Source organism: Tripterygium wilfordii, chromosome 14, assembly GCF_013401445.1.
Source record: "Tripterygium wilfordii isolate XIE 37 chromosome 14, ASM1340144v1, whole genome shotgun sequence".
NCBI classification, from domain to species: domain Eukaryota; kingdom Viridiplantae; phylum Streptophyta; class Magnoliopsida; order Celastrales; family Celastraceae; genus Tripterygium; species Tripterygium wilfordii.
In genome coordinates, this window is record NC_052245.1 from 4,203,630 (window position 1) to 4,227,815 (window position 24,186).

General features: G+C 37.5%; 4 protein-coding genes across 4 annotated transcripts; 2 read left to right on the plus strand and 2 right to left on the minus strand.

The window, feature by feature from the left end:
* Positions 1-1,597: 1,597 nt before the first annotated feature.
* LOC120014578 lies at positions 1,598-6,015 on the minus strand. Its single transcript, XM_038866567.1, has 7 exons — positions 5,689-6,015; positions 5,509-5,611; positions 3,889-5,031; positions 3,677-3,739; positions 3,371-3,591; positions 2,497-2,615; positions 1,598-2,007 (listed from the first exon to the last, which is right to left on the minus strand). The coding sequence occupies exons 1-7, from the start codon at positions 5,752-5,754 to the stop codon at positions 1,896-1,898; spliced, it is 1,827 nt and encodes a 608-aa protein (XP_038722495.1). The 5' UTR covers positions 5,755-6,015; the 3' UTR covers positions 1,598-1,895.
* A 636-nt stretch (positions 6,016-6,651) lies between these two features.
* Positions 6,652-9,912, minus strand: LOC120015572 (RING-H2 finger protein ATL74-like). Its single transcript, XM_038868059.1, has 2 exons — positions 8,635-9,912; positions 6,652-6,781 (listed from the first exon to the last, which is right to left on the minus strand). Exons 1-2 carry the CDS (start codon positions 9,196-9,198, stop codon positions 6,761-6,763), a joined length of 585 nt encoding a protein of 194 aa, XP_038723987.1. The 5' UTR covers positions 9,199-9,912; the 3' UTR covers positions 6,652-6,760.
* Positions 9,913-14,218: 4,306 nt separating this feature from the next.
* Positions 14,219-17,460, plus strand: LOC120015568 (transcription factor RF2b-like). The gene is made up of 4 exons (XM_038868052.1): positions 14,219-14,846; positions 15,711-15,843; positions 16,209-16,293; positions 16,765-17,460. Exons 1-4 carry the CDS (start codon positions 14,338-14,340, stop codon positions 17,139-17,141), a joined length of 1,104 nt encoding a protein of 367 aa, XP_038723980.1. The 5' UTR covers positions 14,219-14,337; the 3' UTR covers positions 17,142-17,460.
* Positions 17,461-22,769: 5,309 nt separating this feature from the next.
* LOC120015570 (expansin-A8-like) lies at positions 22,770-24,091 on the plus strand. Its single transcript, XM_038868054.1, has 3 exons — positions 22,770-22,960; positions 23,064-23,376; positions 23,475-24,091. The coding sequence occupies exons 1-3, from the start codon at positions 22,816-22,818 to the stop codon at positions 23,776-23,778; spliced, it is 762 nt and encodes a 253-aa protein (XP_038723982.1). The 5' UTR covers positions 22,770-22,815; the 3' UTR covers positions 23,779-24,091.
* The last annotated feature ends 95 nt before the right edge of the window (positions 24,092-24,186 follow it).

Here is a 24,186-nt window from a genome sequence, read left to right on the forward strand (position 1 = left end):
GGGGGGTGCTATTGGTGGTGTGCCACTTCAAATTTTAAAGCATGATTCTTCATAAATGGGAATAAATGCAGTTTTATTATTACTATAGTTTCTTTCTCAATTGGAAAGGAGTCAAAAGAACATAATTTTGTAAGTATGTGTGCACTGGAGAAATGAACTGGATTGGCTTTATCATCATGAACTAGCACATGGGTTCTTGATAATCATGATTTTTCTTTCAAAGTTGGGAAATTGTTTAATAGTCTTGATATCTGGGAAGTGACAGGAAGAAAAATACCTACTTTCTTTGGTGTACATGATATCTGTTTTTGTGCCCTAAACAACAGAAAGTTAGTTGGGAATTTTAATAGTATCTATATATCTTCTGCCATATATAGTTTTATTAAAGAGGAAACCACTGAAACAAAAAGATTGTAATAAGAAAAAGAAGAAGAGAAATCCCACATCAAGAAAGCAGCAAAGTGTTATTGAGATACTAAAATTTTATTCCTTTTATGACTTTTTTTAGATATCTTGCAAGTGTTCTTGCTTTATTGAGAAGCAAAATGATGCCTCTTCCAACTTTTGTGAAGCACATAGCAGTGTGAGAAGTGGGAGAACATGATGGTGGATTGGTTGTTGTAGGGAACAATACAAACCTCCCAACAATACCTACTTGATTTTTGCAGAAGTGGGTATTGCAGCTTTACAGTAAAAGCTGCAATGAAGCTTGTGAGAAATGGAATTCTCCTAGCCAGACAATATGGATTGTGGACAAAGCAATTTAAGGGGCAATGTAGTATCCTCCTCCTTGATGAATCCGACATTAAAAAAAAGGGAAGGGACAATGTAGTGATCAAGTCTGATGAATCCATTGACTGTTAGCTGGTTTTTGTATTGGTCTGACTGTTCATGTGTCTCCAGATCAGAAAGAAGACAAGAGGATTGATAATGCACTGCAGTATGTGGATTATTTATCAATCTTCAATGGCAAAAACTCCAGTTTCATGAGTGATATAAGTTTCTAACATGAAATAGAAGGCAAGCCAGTTAAACGGTGCCTAATTTACATAGTAAAACACTCTTTAAAGGACAACAATCTATCAGCATGTCATTCCCTTCCTCTAAGCTTGCAACATATGCCAATGTCCCACCAACAACCAGAGCATTTTTTAGACAAGGAAAGTGAGTTCAAATCAACTGATACTGGTATTATTTGCAGGTATGTAGTGAAAACATTTGGCAAAGTTTCCGGTCGATCCATCGTCAAAGGCAATATCAAATAAGATGGCATCAAACTGGCTCTAATCTTCTATAATATAAAAAGGGCAAGACAACCAAGTCATACAGCAATGCCAATATGCTTCGCTTCCGGCAAGCCGCAAGTGATTGTTCTTGTTTCTACACTTCCTACTCTAATTCTTCCAAGAAAACATCCTGATTTTATGACATAAATTATAGAAGTCGCAGCCATGTTATGTGAGTAACCCTAAAAGGCTAAAATGACATCTGAAATGCGAGCAACAGTTGCTTTTTGTTTCACCTTTCTGAACAGTTTTGCTGTGCTCTTTTGATCATTCATTCAATTTCAGCAACCACATGTTTAAACTCCTCAGAGTGAGCAAAGAGAAATGCATGAATCCATTAATACAACCACTATACTTGATCAAGAGTGAATCTCTCATCTTTCTTATGCAACTGAGATTCTAAAACAATCAGATTCTGGCAGTGCACTTATTCAGCTGACAAATTTGTTAACTTTTGGGGAAAAAAACCCACCTCTCTCATATTTCAAAATTCACAAGTCAACATGGCCATATCAGACTGACCTAAACACTACTTCCTATTGCACAAGACATGTTTCAAGGCCAGTAAAATAATAAGATTGAATGGGAGCGCGAGCTCGGTTAATTTGATCAGAAACAAGGTAAGTTCTCCTTTGACATCAGAAAATTGCATGTTGAATAGATAGAAGCTGCAGCTGCACGAACAGCCAATTCCCTTCCCGAACAATCTACTTTCATAGCTCTGCATGGAAAGGATAAAAGATTGTAAAACACAATAAAAACCAGTGGGAGGAAAGGTATGGCAACCAGCTGAACAACACAATCACAGGCACAGTTTCCGATCAATGTGTTGGAAAGTATAAAATTTTACTTTTCTAACAGGTAAAAGACTCGATGAAAAATTACTTACTATGCTAGGCAACATCAAACAATTGCACCATAAAACTATATGCTAATTGCAAAAGGCATTTGTAACCCAAGTACCCAACACTAGTTATGCATAATGGTTTACCCATGAAAATTGAAAATAGATCAAAATAATGATGAGCCATCTGATAAAATCAACATAATCCTGCTTGTTCAGAAGTTATTCACAGTTCAATATATCACATGATAATAACCTGAGATTGTCAAAACAAAGGAAAATAGAGGTGCCAAATAGACGAGTTGATGCTCTATTTCAGTTTCCAGTGCTCCATGATAAGCACAAGCGTACTTAAGAAAACTTTACCTGGAGTCACTTTCCAATGTTCCAGGCGGTTGAGAATCAAAACCTATATTCCAGTGCATATGTTGCAATCCCTGTTCGCAAAGCCGTTGCATTTCTTTTACTTGGTTCAACCAGCTTTCCTGAAATTTTAAAAACAAAACATGAAATTATAACGAGTATTGAGTCTACAAAAGGAAACACCTGCAAGGGGTTTAGTAAACCTTTTAACTAAATGAATGGTAAAAAAAGAATTAAAAAAATCTTCCTGCTCCATAAATTCTGCTGAAGCCTGAAAACCTAAAATTTTGAAGAAAATAGATAAGGAATCATGCATGGGTGGGGAGAAAATAATCTAGCATGAAAACTGTGTTCTTTTCAAATGAAGGAAAAAAAAAATCCTTTTCACTGGAGGGCGCATGGGGGCAGTGGCAGGTCTAGGGTGGGGTGACTTGGGCTGCCGCCCAAGCCCTCAAATCCCTAGTGCACCAAATTTTTAGAAAATTATTAATATTAGTATAACCCAAAAATACTAAAATTAGCCAAAAATATAAACATTAGCCCAAAAATACTAATAGTAGTGTAGTCCCACTTTCCTAGGCAGAGTTTGTCCAAGGCCTCCGTAGATTCAAGTACGCCACTGCGTGGAGGCTAATGTTGGCGCCTGCATCAAAATCCTAAAAAGGATCCGTTCAACTTATCAAAGAACCTGATCTAATAACCCATGAATTTGAATATATCAAAGAATCAATAAGGCCTAACTGATTTTTGAGAGTTGACCCTCATCTACATAAGCAGATTTTTGATCTTTTAAGAGAAGCAAGAAGAAAAGACCAGAGTGCTACTACTATTATGTAAAGCTCCAATAAACCGGAACAACATCATTCATTATACTCACAAGTTGAATTTCTTCTTCTGAAAGTGTTTTATCCATCTGATCAAACAGTGTGTTCCACCTTGCTTGATGCATTGCAGTGATTGCATCAATTGACAATCCATCAGCTGAACTTTTCAAAGTAAAAGGGTCATTCTCTTGATTTGATGAGAACTCTTTTGATAATAAAAAGGGCAGTTCTGTAGTGATTACAGCTCGAACCCTCTTTTTACTACGTCGCAATGCTGCATAAACAATTAACAATGTAAAAGCAGCTTAAAATCCTGCACATAATAATCCCAAATGGCAATTAAGCAATGAGACTAGTACCTGAAAGGCGTCCTTTAAGGTCTTGATGCATAAGTTCCAGCCACTGAGAAGCAACAGTAGCAGCTGAAAATATCACAAAGCATTGGTCACTTGTATCTGTTATTTGTGGTGTTGTTCCAAGAGATTAAAACTACAGCTACCCTAACCAAATTTCCTTCATAGATATATTTGTGAGTAAGATATTCTATCTTGAATGAGAACTAACCACTGACCTTTTACTGAGAGCGAAGAAACACTGGTAATATTTGTTGATTCCTCATTAAACATAGAACTAGCATTCTCAGATGCCCTCATGGAAGTTGACGACTTTAGAGCAAGCATATCATCATCCCTAACAGTGTTTGAGTTTGGGATACAATCTCTATCAAGAGCCCTGCCTGCCATGCTTGAATTACCATCTCCACTTGATGTAGGGTACCCTATTTTCCGCTGGCCCACAGATAATGTAGCTAACTTCCCATCTCCAGTAGAAAATCCCATTCCATGTGTTCCTGAATCATTCACAGTTTCCTTTTCCTTTCGGTTACTAGTTTCTTTAGTGCCACTTACCAGATAGCTAGCTTGTTTCCTTCCAACATGACCATTTTCAAGCTTTTCAGATCTTACTAGGGCCTCTATGATAGAATGGACCTGTTTTCTATTCCTCACATGGTTAATAATCCCAGGATTCAATTCATTGAGCAGTCCACTGGGAGCAGCTATTTTTGCAAACCTGTCTATCTGTTCTTTCTTTGCAAGCTCGAGTCTCTTTTTATCAATTTTGCTTTTCCTGCCACGTTGCTTTGGCACTGGTATCCCTCCATGAGAAGATGAGAGAAAACCACTTTGTGCTACCAAGCCTCCATGAGAAGATGAGAGAAATCCATTTTGCTTCATCTCCTTCCAAATTGTCAATGAGTCCTTCTCCTCTTGGGAACCATTAGTACTCCCACACTCGGGAACTTCTACTGACTTTAATTTATTGTTCTTACAGTCACCATAAGAAGTTTCTTGGTATTCTGAACTCGAAACATCTTCAGCATTGAGATCTAAGCCTACCCCACCAAAGGCTGGAGATCTAATATCATGTTCGCTTTCTTGCTTTGAGAGCAAGTTTAACTTGTCAGACTTCCCAGCAAATTTTAAATTCACATCATCTACTGAATTCTTGGCTAGAGAAACTTCAGTATTGAGATCTAGTGGTCTAGGAACAGGGTCAACTACCACTGGGAATGTGTCCCTTCCACTTCTTTCCACTTGAGAAGCCTCTAAATCCAAAGTTACAGGTACGTCGGTCACCTGTGACATCTCCTCTTTGGCTGACTGCAATTCATCACAAGAAAACTTGTCTTTCTGAGAGCAGTGAGTACTGATTCCTGTGGCAATGTATGACAAAATCAAGATCAACTTCATATCCATATCATGCGTACTAAAAAATTAGCCACCTATTTTGTGAACCCATTACAATATGCAGGAAAATTGCCAAAACAAACAACAACATTTTCAGCTTGGGACTTTAAGTTACAGTCCAAAGGTTAAGGCACCGTTTAACCTCATTCAAGAAGGAAAACACATTTGTTCTTCAAGTTGTGAGCGCAAATCGAAATTGAACAAACTATAGGAAAAGAAGAACACTCTTATAAATGAGATTACGTGAAAATCTAATTTGTTGAAGAACAGGCATACTCATCGAAGGAAGTAATTGCGTACAAAACAGTTCCAATAATACTTTAATCATTTAATTAAAGGGAAAAAAATTAACCTTTCAAAGGAAGGAAGAACAATGAAGTATATTTGAATCGGGAAAAGAAAATCTTATCGATTGAACCGTAATTCCAAAGCCATAAATTTACCTTCGGACCTCAACACAGATTCAAGATCTCGCATTTTGATCCGCTTGCGAACGTGTTCTTCTTTGTCTCCCCATTCATCAATATTGCGCTTCCCGCCAATCACCTAGAGAACAAAAGCCCAAAATCAGCAAACACTGAATTCTTCACACAACTCACCCTAAGAGGGTTAAAAAAAACAACCTTTTCGGATCGCAAAGCCGTCAACGATTGACCCGAAACAGAACTCGAATCAAGTTTACTCTCCATTTTCGCTAAAACAATTGCAAACTCGACAACAACCGTTTCACCGAAACTGAACAAACAAAGAAATCCACCATGGACGACGACTCAGTAAAAGAAATGAAGTCACCAATTAAAAAAGAAACGAACTTTTGAGTTGTGCTCGTGAAGAAGATGGTTTCAGGTGGGGCGTGAGGCTTTAAGGGGCGATGGGAGAAGAGGATTAGGGATTCGAAAATGGAGAAGAGACAGATCTGTTGGTTTGTTTTTTTATTTTTATTTTTGATTTGAAATTGTAGAGTAAAAGCGCGCTTTGCAGACGCCGTCTATTAACGCGAGTTTTCTCTCTCCCTCTTTTATTTGATTTTTATTTTTTCAAATTCAAATGCAAAGTTGGAGGAAACCCTGCTTTTTGCCACGCTCCTCTACGCGCATCCAGGGTCTAGAGTAATTTTTATTATGCAAAATCTTTTATGAAAAATATTTGAGACCTCAATTTATAACTTTCATTTTACGATTTTACCCTAAAATTAGGTGGAGGGTTGGATGTTAACAAGTGGACCCTATATGTTTATTGTGAGAAAAAAATTTCGCAATCAAAGAGATGATATTGGAGGCACAGATAATCTTGCAAAACCCACAAAAGACGTTAGAGGTTCACTTCTCTCAAGTAAAAGTGTAGTATTTAGTGTACGGATCACTTCTCCCTTACCTGATGTCGACTCCGGCCCGGCTCGCCCTCGGCACTTAAGTAACATGTAGGCTCCTCCTCTGCCTCTAACCACCACTCCCCACGGCCTCTTCACTTCACCCGTCAACGTCTCTTCTTCCTTGCATGTCCGCGTCTTTCAATTGTTCAACGAATATCACGCCTTCTGGTTTTCACTTTTCCACACGTGTTTATATAGGGTGGGAACTGGGAACTGGGAAGGGACCAAAACCGGAATCTCCTTCGTTATGTTGGCTGAATGTGGCGCCTCAAGCCCAGGCCCAACAGATTTCAGTTTGAGTCACGTCTTTTGAAATAGCGGGCCTAGGCCCACGAACCCGTCTTCTGTAATTAAATTATTATCAATAAACATAAATAATTTTGCTTTTATTTCAAAAGAAAATAAAGGAATGAGTAGACAACATTGTTAAATGTAGTGATGATTATCATCTTTACTGCAGCCTCAAAGAAATTAATGGGAGTTACACTTTGGGTCGTTGGTAGAATAGATGTGAACCACGTGGGTAGCACAACACTTCATGGCCTCAACCAGCATCCAACCAACACTCATATGATATGAATAGATTGGTTCAGATGTAGTTATTGATTTATTTTACTGTCTATGGAAAGTATTAAAATGTGTTTGGGAAATTGAAGAGGATAAAAATGAAGGTCCTTTTTTTTTTAAGATTAGTGTTTGATGATGCAAAGGAGGCTTGGTAGTTTAGGGTATGAATGTGCCACAGAAAATGAGTTGAATCATAAGCCCCCTACCTGCTCCTACATTGCCTGTTAGCTTGAATTTCACATATTGTTTGTTAGTGCAGAGTGTATGATAATATATAAATAGAAGCAAATTACAATTGAAAATTTGTTTCAATGGAGCTATCACCGTATCAGACTGAGATATAGATATCTCGCTCTATTCAAAGAGATTCAGGCAAATGGTTAGGAAGAGAGCTACTGGTTGAGAGTGTACAAGTGACTTTCTGGCATTATATGGGAAGACCAAATAGGATCATATTATGATTCTATTTGGTATACAATATAAAATCTGTTTGTTTCATATGCTACCTCCATGAAAGACTTTCTTCCTGAAACTGTGGCTTTCAGGCTAAATAGGGCTTATCTGTGACAAGTGTGTGGTACTTGTGTCCTGCGCAATGGTTAACTTAGTAGCAAAAACATAGAAAGAAAGAATCAAGATAACACTTCCCCTCTCCACCAATTAAGGTCATCCTCAGGTATCTACTCAACTAGCTAGGCAATGTAAAATTCTCCCCTATACAACTCATCGAATATGGAAACATATCAATCAATCAGAAGTCCAATGATGAAAGATGCTCAATATAAAGTCATAATCACACTACAGATTTCTTCACTTGTTAACAAAATGAGCAGTTACTAAGGAATAAACTTTTTTTCTAAGTTGTGGACCTAGTTAGCAGAAAGAAAAAGAGCAAGGAAAGACATGAAGATCAAAATTTTCTTTTTTTAAGCACACAACTCTTGATTCCTTGTGTTCCTATTGCCACTCCATGTTGAGTTATGGCTATCAAATCAAAGAAGTGGAAACATTAATTAATTCCCCATTAGTCATATAACCATGATATGCTTGAGGATCACCTTTTCTGCTCTTTCTATCCGTTCTTCCTATCAGGCGTGTACCTTTCTCACTCTCTCTGTCTTCTATAATTAACTAAGCTTCCATGATGTACAGAGACCAAGAAAAGGAAAGAGAATCATTTGAACTTCTAGTGGAAACTAGAATAACTTCTTTCTCTAATTTCCTTTGTTTGAATCTAATGAAATTGGGCCATATCAAGTTGCGTAACTAAGTTGACCTGTAAAATCTATGGATGGCAATAAGGCTGGTTTTTTTAGAACCAAAATTTATGGTTCCCCTATTGCTTGAAAATAATAATTTCATATCTATCTGTTTCTTATTTCAAAATCAGTGAAAATTTCCATCCCTGATTGGAACTAATTAAGGTATTCAACAAACAGAGTACACCCCTCATTGTTTTCACTTGATAAAGTCTCTTTAGTAACATAAGTAATTAAGCAGAAGAAAGAAATAACGAATGGCTTTCAAATCCTACAAGTATCTCAAAGTTGTTTCTGCCCTTTTCATTCCTGGTCACTATAATTATCTTTTTTTTCTTTTTTCCTTCTATTACTGGGATGAATCAACCAACCTCATCCGCAGTCATAGGCGCATCTCCATGACCTCCTGCTGTTGATGCTGCGTCAGAAGTCATCAATGCTTGGTCCAGCAAAGACCGCCGGCAGGTAGGACAGTTGGAGTGGGAGACCAACCAAGTGTCAATGCATTTTACATGAAACCCATGATTACACATTGGCAAGACCCTAACTTTCTCACCACCCACAAACTCTCCAAGGCAGATTGTACAATCAGTAGTCACAATATTGATCTGCGTAGCACCGTATATGACAACTGGGATTTGTCGAATTGCGCTCTTCTTGAGGCCTGTCGCGGCAAGGCGTGCCGCGGTCTCATCAGGCGTCTCAAACGCAAACCTCCGGCTACAACGCAAGGCGCAACGAACTATGGAGTTGAGTCCCAGTGCACATATGAGTGCGCAAAGCAAGGCTGCTAAGATTATCACCATGTTTGTATCGAAGTTCGCTTCGTTTGAGGAGGACCGTGTCCGCCCTCCGCTTGTCTCCGATGGAGATGCATCAGAATCTGTGCCGAGAAGTAGACGGTGTGGACGATGATGTAGATTACTAATCGTCATAGCAGTATAATGAACTCAAAACTTCAAGAATGAACACTGACACACTCGAGAAGTTCAGTGGGATATTTACTCGAACAGGTGGTGTGCCACACAATAAAGGAACTGAAATTTAACAACCAAACAAAAAGGTTTGCATTTTCATGGTTTTTTCAGTTGCAAATCGAACGACAAAGGAGATTGAAAGAAGGGAATTCATTTTAGTCAAGTAGAGGGCAAAGCTTCTCTTCGGATGCAGCTTCAGTTTCTCTAGATGATGGATTTTCTCTACCGAAGGTTGCACTCTGTTTTTAGTTCCCCTCAATCTCTGCTTTCAGAAGAAAGAAGAGACTGGGCTTTTTTGCTTTTGGGGTTTGTGATACTCCTATCCTATCTATCAGAAAGAAACCTGGTTAGCAAGGGAAAAAAAACCAGAAGTTTTGTGAATTTGTGGTGAGAAAATATGGCTCAATCAATGTTGGGGCTACTAATGTGTGGTCTGACTGGAGTACAGTTGTGAGAAGATACCAAAGTGTGTGGGTATTATCTTTTCAGTTCTCACTATTAGTGTTGAGAGAGAAACTCTAGACTTTTAGGGGGTTAGCTTAGAATTTATGAGTGATTTATGGGTACCTGATCCCAACTACTTACAATTAAGCAAAGTTAGAAAGGAATCCTTTTTTATGCACTCTGCCTTCCATTTCAAACCGACATCCTCTTATGTTGAGATGGGTCTCTTTCTAATTACTTGTTTTGATGACTATACTTTGAAATTTTCCTTCACTTGTGCACATCAAAAAGACTGTTTAGTAGACTTGTGTACAAACACGTAAATGACTTGTTACAATCAACAAATTTTTAGTTAATTATACTTTCCACACTGAAAGATAAGACTAATTTTATTCAAAGAAATTTTGTTCCGATGTCATTGTCCAATGTTTTAAAATGGGACAATTCAGTGACTCAAACAGATTTTTTTTTCATTTTCTGTCAGGGTTTATGTTGATTTGGCATCCAATCAATTATTATTGGCCAATATATGCTTAAGTGGCAAAAAAAAAAAAAACTCTACCTCGTCAACAATATGTTGTTATGGATCTGGGTTTCATAGACCCATTTCATATGCCTGGTGGTGGAGATGCCGGAGAAATAGGGTTTCAATTCACGCGCATGGAACATCATACGAATGGGTTTTGATTCTCTTATTTTGGTCCTAGCCTATTGAGACGATAAGCAGGTAGCATAGCAGAGGTGTAGTAGTGACTGGTGTTGTTAAACAGGTCCTCGCAAACAATTAGATAATAGAGCAACAAACAGAACCATCAAAACAATAAAGAGAAAATAGAGGAACACAATGAATTACATGGTTTGGTAATATGCATACGTTCACGGAGTGAAAATGTTTTCAATATAGGAATTTCAGTAGGTACAATCGGCTAGGGTTTATAACCTTATATACCTTGTTACTAAAAATAACCAACTCACATCAGTAAGCCATTATATGTGCCTTAATGCAACATAAATCGCCACGTAAGCGTATATTGAGCTGGATGTCAAATAAGCATCTACATAAGTGGATTTTGACCAAAATTTGTTGACTGGAGCCACATCAGTGGGAACCTTGATCGATACAGTATGAAATATGTTCGGATCACTGAATTGCCTTATTTTGAAACATTGGATGATGATATCATAACAAGATTTTTTTGGGTGACTAAAGTGTAACAAGTCCTATCTTTCAGTGCTATAAAATATAATTAACCCTAAATTTTGATTAGGATGGTGAAGTTGAATATAGTAATTCCTTACAAATACGGGAGGTCGCAAATCTGACACCCACGCCCAACAATTTTGGTATTATTTTCTGCAGGAGCTTTGGACGTCTCACCAATCGCTAGCAGAGTATGATCATGTTCAAATAAATTACTTAACTCTAATTGTCCGTGCTCACCATTTCATGTAAAAAAAACGATGGGACTAACTATCTCTAATATACCTGGCTTTCCACATCAACCACATGACATGACAATTTTAAAACTAAATAATATTTTGAAATTCAAAAATTTTCTTTCTCATAAATCTTGTACTTATCTAGAAACTCTCTTTCTCTCCAACCACTCTCCATCTACATCCTCTCTCTCTCTCTCCTACCACTCTCCTGCAACAATCTCTCTCTCCAACCACTTGTCATCTACAACCCCTCTCTCTCCAACCACTCTCCATCTACAACTTCTTTGTCTTTGTCTTCTGCAGATGGCGGCGTAGATCCGGTGATGAGGAAGATGACGTCATATCTTCACTGCTTGGTTTGTTTTGAGTTGGTGGGTTGTTGCTGTTCTTTCTTAGCTTGTTGACAACAATTCTTATCTGTGAGGACAATTTCAACTACTGCGCCCGTTGTTTGGGATCTTCCATGATCTGGGTTTGTTTGTTTGGGGTCTTTCATGTTGTGGCTTTGGTGTTTGGAGTCTTTCATGTTGTGGGTTTGTTTGTCTTTGGTGTTTATGTTGTTTTTGCCTCAGAGCTGGTTGGGGTGCTCTCCTCTTTCTCTGGACATTCAAAACTCTATTCGAAGTGAATGATTACATTATTCTAATGTATAATTACACATTGATAGTTTTTAATTACATTATTGCAATGCATAATTACACTGATAACTTTTAATTACAAAACAACAGTGAATAATTACATTATTCCAATACGTAATTATACATTGATATTTTTAATTACATTATTGTGGTCATACTTACACAGTTTATAATATATTGCTCTAACGTTATAATTAAAAATTATATTCTCAAAATTATATAACAATCTATGGAATCATCAAAAAGACTGAGTTCAAAACATACAAATATCAATGTGAATTCAATTTGTTTCCTCTTTTGATAGCATTGACAATATATATGTAATTACATTGTTTTTAAGTCCAATCACACAGGATAAATTTATAATTTTTTGATTATGCTGTCTTAATTATATCTCATAAACAGTTTGGATGATTACAAAACAACAGTAGATAATTACATTATTTCAATTCGGAATTATACATTAATAATTTCTAGTTACATTATTGTGACCATACTTACACATTGATTTAGGCGTTGTCATGACTATCGTGAAGGAGAGTGAAAATGGTAAATCTAAGTTAAAGATAAGCAGAAAAGAGAGAAAAAAAAGAAGAAGTAAATTTAATAATAAAAGAAGCATGAGAGAGAAAAAAATATCAGAGTTATAGTCTTGAAATATGTAAGAGATTATGAGAGAAAACAGGAGAAATAAGCTAGACACCTAGTTTATTTCTGACAATTTATCTAACTGGTATCTGACTTGTACTATCAATTAGATTAGGAAGCTTTAGGGGACAAGTTTATCTATGACAGTTTAACATTTTCGGAAAAAAAAAAAAGTTTCTACTACGGGAAGTGGAAAAAAGAAGTTGCACATGGGATCACATGGGCAAGGCATGTTACACCTCCATGACATTTTTTTATATGTATATGTATATATATATATATATTCTGCTAATCATTCACACTGTTACTTCCCCAGCGCCATTATGGACCCTTAAACCTACGTAGAAGAACAACACCTGTCCCTCTAGGAACAGAAGCTTCAATGGCACCGCTTCCTTTCCTCAAGGCCACTTGACTTCCCAAGTATTTCCATCTCTAGTAATGGAAACTTTAACCTCTAAATTGGGTATTCCAACAACCCTACAGCTTCCTAAGAAAGAACAACAAAAATGGTTTGAAGGCCCAGTGACTGTGATGACAGAAGCCCATGGGCCATGAGGCATTAGTTCTATATCTGCTTAATATGACTCCATTTCTTTTTAATATTCTTAATATCATATGCTTATTCATTCAACTCAAAAACTCTTAAAATCCAGATTATGTTTTATCAATGGTTTAAATCCATGTATTTATAACAAATAATTAAGGTATTGCATGAGTTAATGTATAACATTAATTAATCAAAATAAATATAGAGGATGCATTGACCTTTGAGAGATTTGTACGCATTTATGACTCTTTGATAGGTTGTACTCCCCTTGGAGAGGAATACAGAGGGAATTTACCCTCCGAAAAATTCTCTAGCAAACCAATGAGAGAGTCTGACTCTTATTACAGCTCAAACTGCTCATGTACATATAAAAAGGGAACCTTCACTCTTAGGTAAGGATGATAACTCCCGCACCCAACGAGACATCCTCCCAAGTTTATTATCGTACTGACTTGAGCGTCGGAAGTGCGGACTCACCATAAATGAAGGAATTCAGTTATTTTATCTCGATCTGACTTGATTTGTCAAATAAGGACCTATTTTGGACATCATCACAAGGCATCAAGATTCATAAAACAAATACATGCTGCGTGAAGCATAGATATGTAACTAGTTATCTAAATATTGTAAAAAATAATTAATTTATTACAAAATGTGGTAACTTATTGATGCCATATATTTATATTTGTATCCTAGGACTTAAAAAAAATGTTTAGATCCATTGACTTCAGAGGTTTATTTTTTAAAACCTTCCTTTAAAGTCAAACCGTGAATCTATTAAAAATTCATATAAAAGGAAACGTATTTATAATTTTTCTGCCCATAGATATATTTTGATATTGCTTTTTTTTTTTAATGAAATCTAATTTATTTATTATGGTATGACCAAATTTCAAAAATCAGATATGCATATCTACTGCGAATTAATTATAAATGGAAATTCATAAATAAATAATCCAACATAAATATCAATCATAACGTATCCAACACATTTTCATTCCAGGACAGTATTGTTTTAGTCTGTCCGATTTCATTCCGGAGACAATATTATATTATCTTAGTATTGTTCGGTATTTGTGTTTTTTTTTTTTTTAGTGTTGGTGTCCGTTTTCCTTAATTTTGGTTTATAATTTTTAGACTGTTATGACATGACGATGTGAGATGTAATTTTGTTTTTATAAAATGAATCGTTAGAAATTGTGAAAATCAAGGACGAGTTCCTTTATGTCACACACAAAACGGCACCGTTCTTCTTTCAGTTTAATTGTTTAAACGTCAATAAAGATCCGGAAGCCTGAACGTGACCGGCGCTAGAACAAGGAGGGGAAGAAGAATCTCCCATTGTCCAAGAGATCCACCTCGAAATCCGAATCCGAAATGCAAGATCCGCCTAACCCGAATGCGCAGAACTCTGCCCATCCGCAAACCGGGCAGTCAATGTTCGCGGTGGGTCCGTTCCGGAACTCTTTTCACCGCCGGGCGCTGTCGGAGGTCCATTTCCGGATCCCGGACGACCTGGATATGTCATTCGATGTTTCAGCTTCATTTGAGGAGGATGATATCTTCAATGCTTGCATGGACATTGAGAAGCTCGGATCCGGACCCACGTCTTCCACCAGCACCCCAAAGCCTGAAGATGACCTGGGTGGCCCTCCCTCTTCGAAGCCTGAGAGCAGCAATGCCACTGGCGGAGGCGGTGGGCCCCACAATCAGGGAATGGTTGTGGAGAGTAGCGAAGGAGAGAAGAATGTCAATGCCAGGCCAAGGCACAGGTACAGCAATTCAGTGGACGGCTCCTCCACTTTGGAGAGCATAGAAGCTAAGAAAGCAATGGCTCCAGATAAACTCGCTGAGCTGTGGACTCTCGATCCCAAAAGAGCCAAAAGGTCCTTCTGCACTCACATATTTTCTTTTATTTGTATCTTCTCTGTTGGATGCTTTGTTGCATAAGATTTTCATGCATTTAGCTGGCGAACGACATAGATTATTCTGGATATCTGGGTTTTCCCTTTTTTCCTTTGTGGGGTAAAAAGAATTAGCTTGCGTTTTCCACGCAATGTTATTGTAATTCATGGAAAAAAATTTCTTCTTCTCTTGCCAGAAGAGGACTAGAGGATTTTGATTTTTGGTTCCATGGATTATTATGTTGTAGGTTTTGCTGAGTACTCCTATGTTTCTGTGATAGCAATTTTGTATGATTTGTAGTTTTTGTAATGGTTCCCTTCTAATTAGGGACTGATAGGAATCTATAATAGTCATAACTACACAATGAGTTAGGTGGTTTTGGATTCTCCGTGCCCCTTCTTTGGTGTCCTTGAGAATAGAAGGGTAAAGATTGTTATGACTTATGAGATCATTAGAAATATGCAATAAGGGCTTCCGCAATGTTGCAGTTGTACCCAGTGAGTTAATTTCATTCTTAATTTGAAAGGTTCTGAAATTGGGCTCTCTCTATTTATAAACTGCTTAATTATATAGTTGTGAGTGTTATACTGTAGAGCAGTTCTGCTTTGAAGTCTAGTTGTAAGAACTGTTGCTTGTGGGGGCTAATTGAGCCTAAGTATTGTGAAATTGCACTTCAGAATGAGGTAGTTTTATCCATCTTTGATGCGAGCTCCCAAGAAATGGACAAGTTGAATTCGTTCAATTTTGATACAGCCATCTTTTTTGTGGCTCTCTCTCTTTACTGACTAAACTGATCTGCCTAATAATGGAAGTTATGTTCTCACACATGGCCACAAATTATGCAGGATAATTGCGAATCGGCAGTCTGCTTCTCGCTCTAAAGAGAGGAAAGCCCGCTATATTTCAGAACTTGAAAGAAAAGTCCAAACCCTCCAAACAGAAGCAACTACTCTTTCCGCTCAACTTACTTTATTCCAGGTTCTTGTTTGAATATTGCCTGGTTATCTCTATGAAATTCCATTTAAATAGTAGATGTACTCGGTTTCATTGCATGATAACAAAAGCCTGATTGTTGTATTTCTGCTTCCCGTCATACTAATTATTCAGCCAGTCGAAAATTCGTGTTATTTTCTGAAAAACAGAATAATCGACACTATTGAAACACTTTGTTATCGGCAATTTTACCTTTTCAGTTTCATCACATTGCCTTGTCAAGTGAACTTATGACATTATTATCAGAACCTTCTGCTTCTGTAAAATTAAGTTTCCTAATATGTATTTTCTTATTCGATTTATTGCTATTGCAAATGAATTTGAGGCCTTACTTCTTTTTCTCATTTTAGAGAGATACAACAGGTCTGACTTCTGAGAACACAGAGCTTAAGCTTAGGTTACAAGCTATGGAGCAGCAGGCTCACTTACGAGATGGTATGCTAATCTCTTCTGTTATAATAGTGTATTACCATGTTCTCTATATGAAATACGATGCATTCCTTTTGCTGTGGATTTGATGGGCATGTCCAGGGACATGCTAATTGTTATACATGGAAGCACTGAATGATATTCTATGTGGTGAGATGGAGCAGATTGCTCCATGAATGCCGATGGGTCCAGCTCTATCAAATGGCTGAAATTTAATGATTTAAGTTTTCCTATGGTTTATGATGAATTGGTTCAATGTCTGTCTTTGAACTGGATTTTTGCATTTTGCATTTTAATGTGACCTTCCATTACTTCAGCTTGGTTTACACTAGTAGGAAGTCGGACACACCATGACTCATCTTGAAGATTTTACTTAATACCATCTGGCATCATGTTCACTGTGTTTACTTACATCTAACAAACCATTGCAAGTTTGTTTGTCAAATATGCTTATGCACGACTGTTTCCAATCCACAGCCTTGAATGAAGCACTGAAGAAGGAGGTAGGGAGGCTCAAGATTGCAACTGGAGAAATGATGACACCAACTGATTCCTATAATTTGGGCATGCACCATATTCCATACTCTCAATCTTCCTTTTTTACACAGCAGCCACAAGCTGGCTCTGTCGAGGCCCTGAATATACAAATGCCTCAGTTTCATCCCTTTCAGTCTAACATGCCGACTCCTCAACCACCTATGCATGCGACAGCCCACTCACATGCTTTTTCAGAGATGTTGCAGCAGGATCCTCTTGGCCGATTGCAAGGGCTTGATATCAGTAGCAGAGGGTCTCATCCTGTGAAATCTGAAGGTCACTCAATTTCCGCCAGCGAAAGCAGTACTACCTTTTGACGCGCATATTTCATTATCTTGCCCCCATATGTTGGATTGTTTATAGGCTGACCTTGTTGACACCAAGAGTACAATTGATTTGATTTCCATTCTTTTAGTGTGATCGGATTTTAGGTTCTTGGTGGGTTCACCAAGTTTAAGATGTCCATTAGTTCTTTCTCAGTCTGACTCAATATCATTTTTTTGGGAGCGATCATGTGGGAATAGAATGATTTTATAGGAATAGAAAAGGGCACCTTGCTTCTTCTTGTTGTTAAATGCTGTACTATTGGAGAAAATTATTTTCATATTTAATGTTTTGGATGTAGATCACTCTCTTTCTCGTGTGTGTGTGTGTGTGTATATCTCTTACCTATTTCTTGTGTCTCTTGATTTAGGGCATTCCTGTTCAAACTTCAAAGTTCTGAGTTCTTTTTAGAAGTTGGGATCTCTGCCTTGTATAGAAGACTATGTTGTGATACAATTGTTTGTTGGATGCATGAGATGTAGATTATAACTTATGTGGGAGATTAATTTGTGAAGCACCAGCTTCCCACAAGTTAACTGTTCTTGTTTAGTAAATCTTTGAAATGCACCTATTAGCTGTACTACTATTATGAGAAAAAAAAAAACCTATTTCTGCATTTTCCTTTAGAATACTGATTTGTTCATGCAAAATGTCAGCCAGACACAGAGCAAACAGCCCAGGAGCTGTTGAAAACCTTTTGAACTTGTTATGCCTTGGCCTGGGCAGAACCCTAGAAGGTAATCCCTCCTGTACATGACTGCAGTAACTAGTGGTTGCTACAAGGGATTCAGTACCAAAAGGATCACCCGTACAGAGCTGTAGAGCACCAGTGGCATTGGCAGCTGCAGGACCACAATGGTGTAGTAGAAAAGTTCATTTTCAAGTTTAAGTGCTGTCTGCAGTTACTTATGCAGGTATTAGTTTCAAGGACACCTTTATATCATATACATGACAATAACGTGCTTCATACCAAATTTCTGTTAGGATGGTGAAGGTAACTCTTTGCAAATGCATAAGGTCTTAAGTTCAACTCTCACATCCGCGTTATTTGCTTGCATGGGCCAAATGCCTATGGAGGACTTTGTGGAGTTAACTCTCCTTTGTGAGCTTCGACCTTGTTCTCACTGCACTGGTTTCAGCTCAATCTTAGTTGTAGCCAATATAGAGCGGGTTAGGTTGGCGGCTCTCAGCTGTCCGATGGACATGTTGAAAAATTCTTGGTTATAAAAAATATATATATTAGAAGATACTGATATTGGAATCACTTCAAGGGTTTCAAAGAATAGGAGAGCAATAAAGTCCTTAGAAAGGGTGTTTGAACTCCAAAATGATATTACTTGGAAGTTAAAAGCTAAGTCAAAACCCATAAGCTTTTAGGACTTGGGAGAACTTGTAAAAGCAAAAGTGACCAATCCTTTAGGCCACCACTTCAGAAAGTCAGAGTCTTTGAAATCTCAAGAGACATACCCTATCAAAGGGTACATCAGAACTACAACATTAAGGCACCAAGAATTACTAATTGTCGCCTGATAAGGGTCATGGGATGGCCTACCAATAGGCAATAGGTGACTGGAAACCCCAAATTGCATCATCATCTTGGAAACCATTGAAGATTTGAAGGGGAAACCTTGTTGTGGCTATTGTATACATATTCATGTTCCTAACTACTATTCAGAAGGTGACTATAAACAAATTCTTTAATGGCTGTGGTCCATAGTTTCAATGTTGGAGTTGTGTCTATCAGTGTATGTGGGGCTGCTAAACAACCCTTGTGAAGGGCAATTTCAAATGTTCCTACTTGCCTTTGCACAATTGGATAAAAGCTCACATGCCCTTTTTGTGGATCTCCTCTAAAGTTTGGTCACTGTTAGTCCCCACTGATATAAGAATTAGAGTGGATATCTCTCTATATAGATATATAACCCTAAAAAACTGAAACCATGCACTTAATATATAAAACTTCAAAGTGCAGATCTCTCTTTCAATGGTGCATATTGTGCCCATGGAAATCTGTATTAAATCAAGACCACCCTTTTTTAGTTTACTTTATGTTGTGCTTATTTTCTAGTTAGACTGATAATTAGTCATATAGTGTGTGCTTATAAAAAGATCAAAGTAGGAAATTTGTAGCTTATTCACTGCTTTTGTAGTAATTCTTAGGCCTATTTTTTCTAGAGCTAGTCCCTCATCACCATGGGAAAACATCACACTTTTGAACCTTCCAATGTTGAAACTTTGGCCATGCCATTAATTTTGACTTAATTTGCACTAAATATTGGTACATCCAAGTCAATTTATTGATTGTTAACAATCCAATGTCCGTAGCATATACTTTATGTCTAAATCAATTTTACAAAACACATGTACATCTTATTTTACAGCATATACTCTAGCATAAATTAACCGCGAGTCGTCTAACTCATATAGTCATATTCAATCAGTCATACTCTGTAGGGTCAACACCAAACCGACCCATATACATATACACACTTTGAAAAAGCTTCACCTCTCCCCATAGCCCATAGGATCTTGGATAATAAAGAGGAGACAAATTTGAAGATTTAGTTATAAAATTAAATAGAAATATTATATGAGAGAAAAATTAGAGTTGAAAAGGATGCTTCACCAATTACTTTTTTTTTTCCTAATAAAGTTGCATATCTTGGGGTATCAACCACCAAAAAAACTAGAAGGAAAATCCACTTTCATGAATTATTCTTTTGTTAATTTTAATTTGTTTTTTTTGAAACAAAGGTTTTAATGAGGAGATAGGATTCGAACCCACGACTTAATGGGTGGGTGATCCCTTAAGAGCAATGTGATTGTCATTCAACCAACGAACGTCTCACTTGCAAATGTCTCTATCCCATTTTTACAATATATACATATACATATACATACATATATATAGAGGGATTCTCAAGTGTGGGATCCCACACTTTATTTAAAGTGCGGGATCCATCTAACACCATTCATGCATGGGTCCCATCACGTGTGGAGACCACACTTACACATAATGAATTGTGTTAGATGGATCCCTTATTTTAAATAAAGTGAGGGATCCCTCACTTGAGAATTTTCACATATATATATGTGTATGTATTATCTAATTTGTTAATATGAACTTGTCAAAAAGTATCTATCCAATTTGTTCTTTTGCCTCTTAACCGAGAAAAGCGGGGGATACGCATGTGCTCTAACATGGTAGGGCCGCGAATCAACTTCGTATATTTATTTATTATAATAACATTATTGTTATTGAATATATTTTCTGTTAGGATTACAATTAGAAGATTTTAACCGTCCACGTATGCTAATCATTTTCAATTATCACAAAGTACATTTTGACATTTTAATTTCTTGAAATTTGTCATGCTATAGGTGAACACGTGTGCATCATATTTGATACACTTAATTGGATTAATAACCGACAACTGATTCTAAAGATTATTTGCTGTGGCGTTACAATTCTTTTAGCTAGAATCGGTTATAATTTTCTCTAAAATTATGTTAATTTCTTTTTTAAAAAACAACATATTAGAGTTTGAGTTACGATTTAATGTTTAGAATTTAGGTTTTGAACCACTTGAGTAATAGTTCAATTGGTCAATTTCTCTGAGGTCAACCTGTATGGACTCAGGAGATTCTGAGTTCAATTCCCACTGAGAGTAATACCATTGTAGCCACACGTTGAGCTTTGCCCCAACTCACCCTATCGTCAGGTGCGAAACTTCTATGCACGCAAGCCTGACTATATGAGTTTATGCCCATATCGAATGTTCAAAGGACAAATTTATATGATATCATTCGCGGTTATAAAAAAAAAAAAAGTTTTAGGATTTAGAGTTTAGGTTTTACGAAACTACTTAGGTTATAGTTTAATTGGTTAATCTTTAGAACCAAATCCTGGGAGTAATACATTTATGATCACGGGTTAGGTTTTGGTCAATTTACCCTCTCATCTGCCGAGATCTTGTACGTGCGTGGCGTTGATAGAGGAGTAAATGTAAATACAAATACAAATACAGATACAATTTATTTTGTGGGCGTGACTTGACTTTTCAACTTCTCATGTGGACTGTGGAGGGATAAATAGAAATATAATTTGTAAAATTATAATTAATTAGTCAATTTCAGTGAACTCAACATCGAATATCTAGACGGATTAGACCCTTAACAAAGTACCCAAATCCCCAAATCAAAGCCTACAAATTGTCAGGCTTGATTAGCGCAACGGCGGGACTATATAGACCCCTCTTTTTACTTTCTTCACCCCTATAATGTATAGGGCACAGCTTTCCCAGCTCTTGAATGCAGTTTCCAATGCAAAACATGAGAGACAGACACACACTGCATATTCTTTACAGTAATTTATTTTTAATATTATATTTTGAGGTTTTTACTTTTAACTTTTTCTCTCAACTGTCTTGTCCGACTGTCTTTTTCTCAAGTGCCCTAATCCCTTCCTTCCCACTGGCCACAAAAAAACAAAATTTAGCAGGCTTTTGTTCTCAGACATCTCCCTCACTCTGTGCCGAAGAACCTTTCTCTTTACATACCCAACAAACCAAATAAAGACTCATTTAATTCCAAGACCAAACCTTGGTTTCAATCTCTCTCCCTCTCTCTGTCTCTCTCTGTCTGTCCATGGACTTCCATCTGCAGCAATGGAGAAACCAACAGCATGAGTCAGAGGAACATAATGCTGCAAAGATGCCAAAACTCCTCTTTGATCCCCATCTACAACAACAACAAGAACAACAAGGATCCTCTTCTGGGTCTGACTCTCTTCTTCCATTGTTTGAAACTCAACTCAACAACAAAACCAGTAACCTGTCAGCATTTCCAGACTCAACCATCATATTTCCCAGTAACTTTTCTCTTACTTTCTCTCTCTTAATCACTGTCAACAGTCTTGTCTGTCTCTCTATTATTACCTTTATTTTATATTTGTCACTAACACACGTAATAAGACAATCAAACTTCATGGCTCCAATATCCAGAATTGTCTAATCAATGGGGGTATAAATAGCAAAAACGGGGGTCTATATAGCAGCACCCCGCAATCTTTGGTAATTAATCAATCAAGCATAAAATTCCACAATTAATTAATATCCCACCTAATTAACCAACCAAACTAATTAACAAAAACAAATAAATAGAGTAGATAATAATGTAATGTAACAATATCATAAACAATGACAAATATTATTCGGGTACATCTCGGTGTTGTCCTGTGTTAGTCTGGTGTTGCCGGTGTTTGTTCTTGTATTTTGTAGTTCTTTTGCTGCTGTCTGTAAATTTTTAAATAGTTAATGTGGAGTTAGGTGTAATGCTTGCTATTATGGATTGAAGTGTTAGGTTTAAACCCTTGATATTAAAAGAAAGAAAGAAAAAAAAAACACAGACAAGTAGGTTGTTGATCAACTGCATATATGCTCCATGGGCATGGGGTCCACCAGGGTTTGGCAGTTGGTAACCATATAACATTTGCATGTGCACTTAATTTTCAAAACTTTTTTATTTTTTTTTTAATTTCTCATGTGTGACTAATTGACTATGAACCAATATTATTGCCTTCCCACACTGCCTATAAAAGCACACCATGACTGAACCACTAAAACCACACTCAAGACAATCCTTCTCCTTCTCTCTTAAAACACATCAATGGCCATTGCAGCAACTTCTGCCACTACCCTTCTCTTCTTAGCACTCAATCTCTGCCTCCTAGGCTCCTCTAATGGTGACTATGGAGGTTGGCAAGGTGGTCATGCCACTTTTTATGGTGGTGGTGATGCTTCTGGCACAATGGGTATGTCTCTCAAATTAATCTTCTACAGAAACTGTCTTTTTGTTCAAAACTGGACAATTAGTGGGGTGGAGGGTTTTAATTCTTCTTCTTTTTTGAATTGCAGGGGGTGCTTGTGGTTATGGGAATTTGTACAGTCAAGGATATGGAACCAACACTGCAGCACTAAGCACTGCTCTGTTCAACAATGGACTAAGCTGTGGTGCTTGTTATGAGATGAGATGTGACAATGACCCTAAATGGTGCCTTCCCGGCTCCATTACTGTCACTGCCACAAACTTCTGCCCTCCTAACCCTTCTCAGTCTAATGACAATGGTGGCTGGTGCAACCCACCTCTCCAGCATTTTGACCTTGCTGAGCCTGCTTTCCTGCAGATTGCCCAATACAGAGCTGGAATTGTCCCCATCTCTTTTAGAAGGTAGGTAACTTATGTCTTCCAGGCCCAACCCATGTAAAATCCTGATACTTGGATCTTCTAACATGTATCTATCTGTGTGTTTGTGTGGTGTGGAACAGGGTTGCATGTGTGAAGAAAGGAGGCATAAGGTTCACAGTGAATGGTCACTCCTACTTCAACTTGGTGTTGGTGACAAACGTTGGTGGAGCAGGAGATGTGCATTCAGTGTCAATTAAGGGGTCAAAGACAGGATGGCAAACAATGTCAAGGAATTGGGGCCAGAACTGGCAGAGCAACTCCTACTTGAATGGGCAGAGCCTCTCCTTTCAGGTCACAACCAGTGATGGCAGGACTCTCACTAGCTTCAATGTTGCTCCTTCCGGTTGGCAGTTTGGACAAACATTTGCTGGCACCCAATTCTGAACAAACTCAACAAAAATGCAGCATTGCATATTGTTTGTATGAGAGGGGAAATGAAAGATATGGTAGCAACAATAGGAGGAGGAGGCACGGGCCGATGTCGATTGCTGTGGTGGCTGTTTAGCACCCGCTAGGCCTTGATCATCTGTGTCCATATACTAATATACATAGTATTAAGTTTGTGAGCTATATATAGTTGCTCTTGGTAGCTAAATTTGTGGTCATCCAGTTGGAAACATACCCAGTTTGAATAATTTTTTTTATGTAATTTGTTCTTCAATGATAATCATAAAGAAGTTTACTTTTATATGCTAAACAGGGTATTCACACATAGGATATACACTTGCTACAATGTTTCTTTTTAACATTGGAATCAAACCTTAGACACATATGTTTAACCTCGCCGATTTC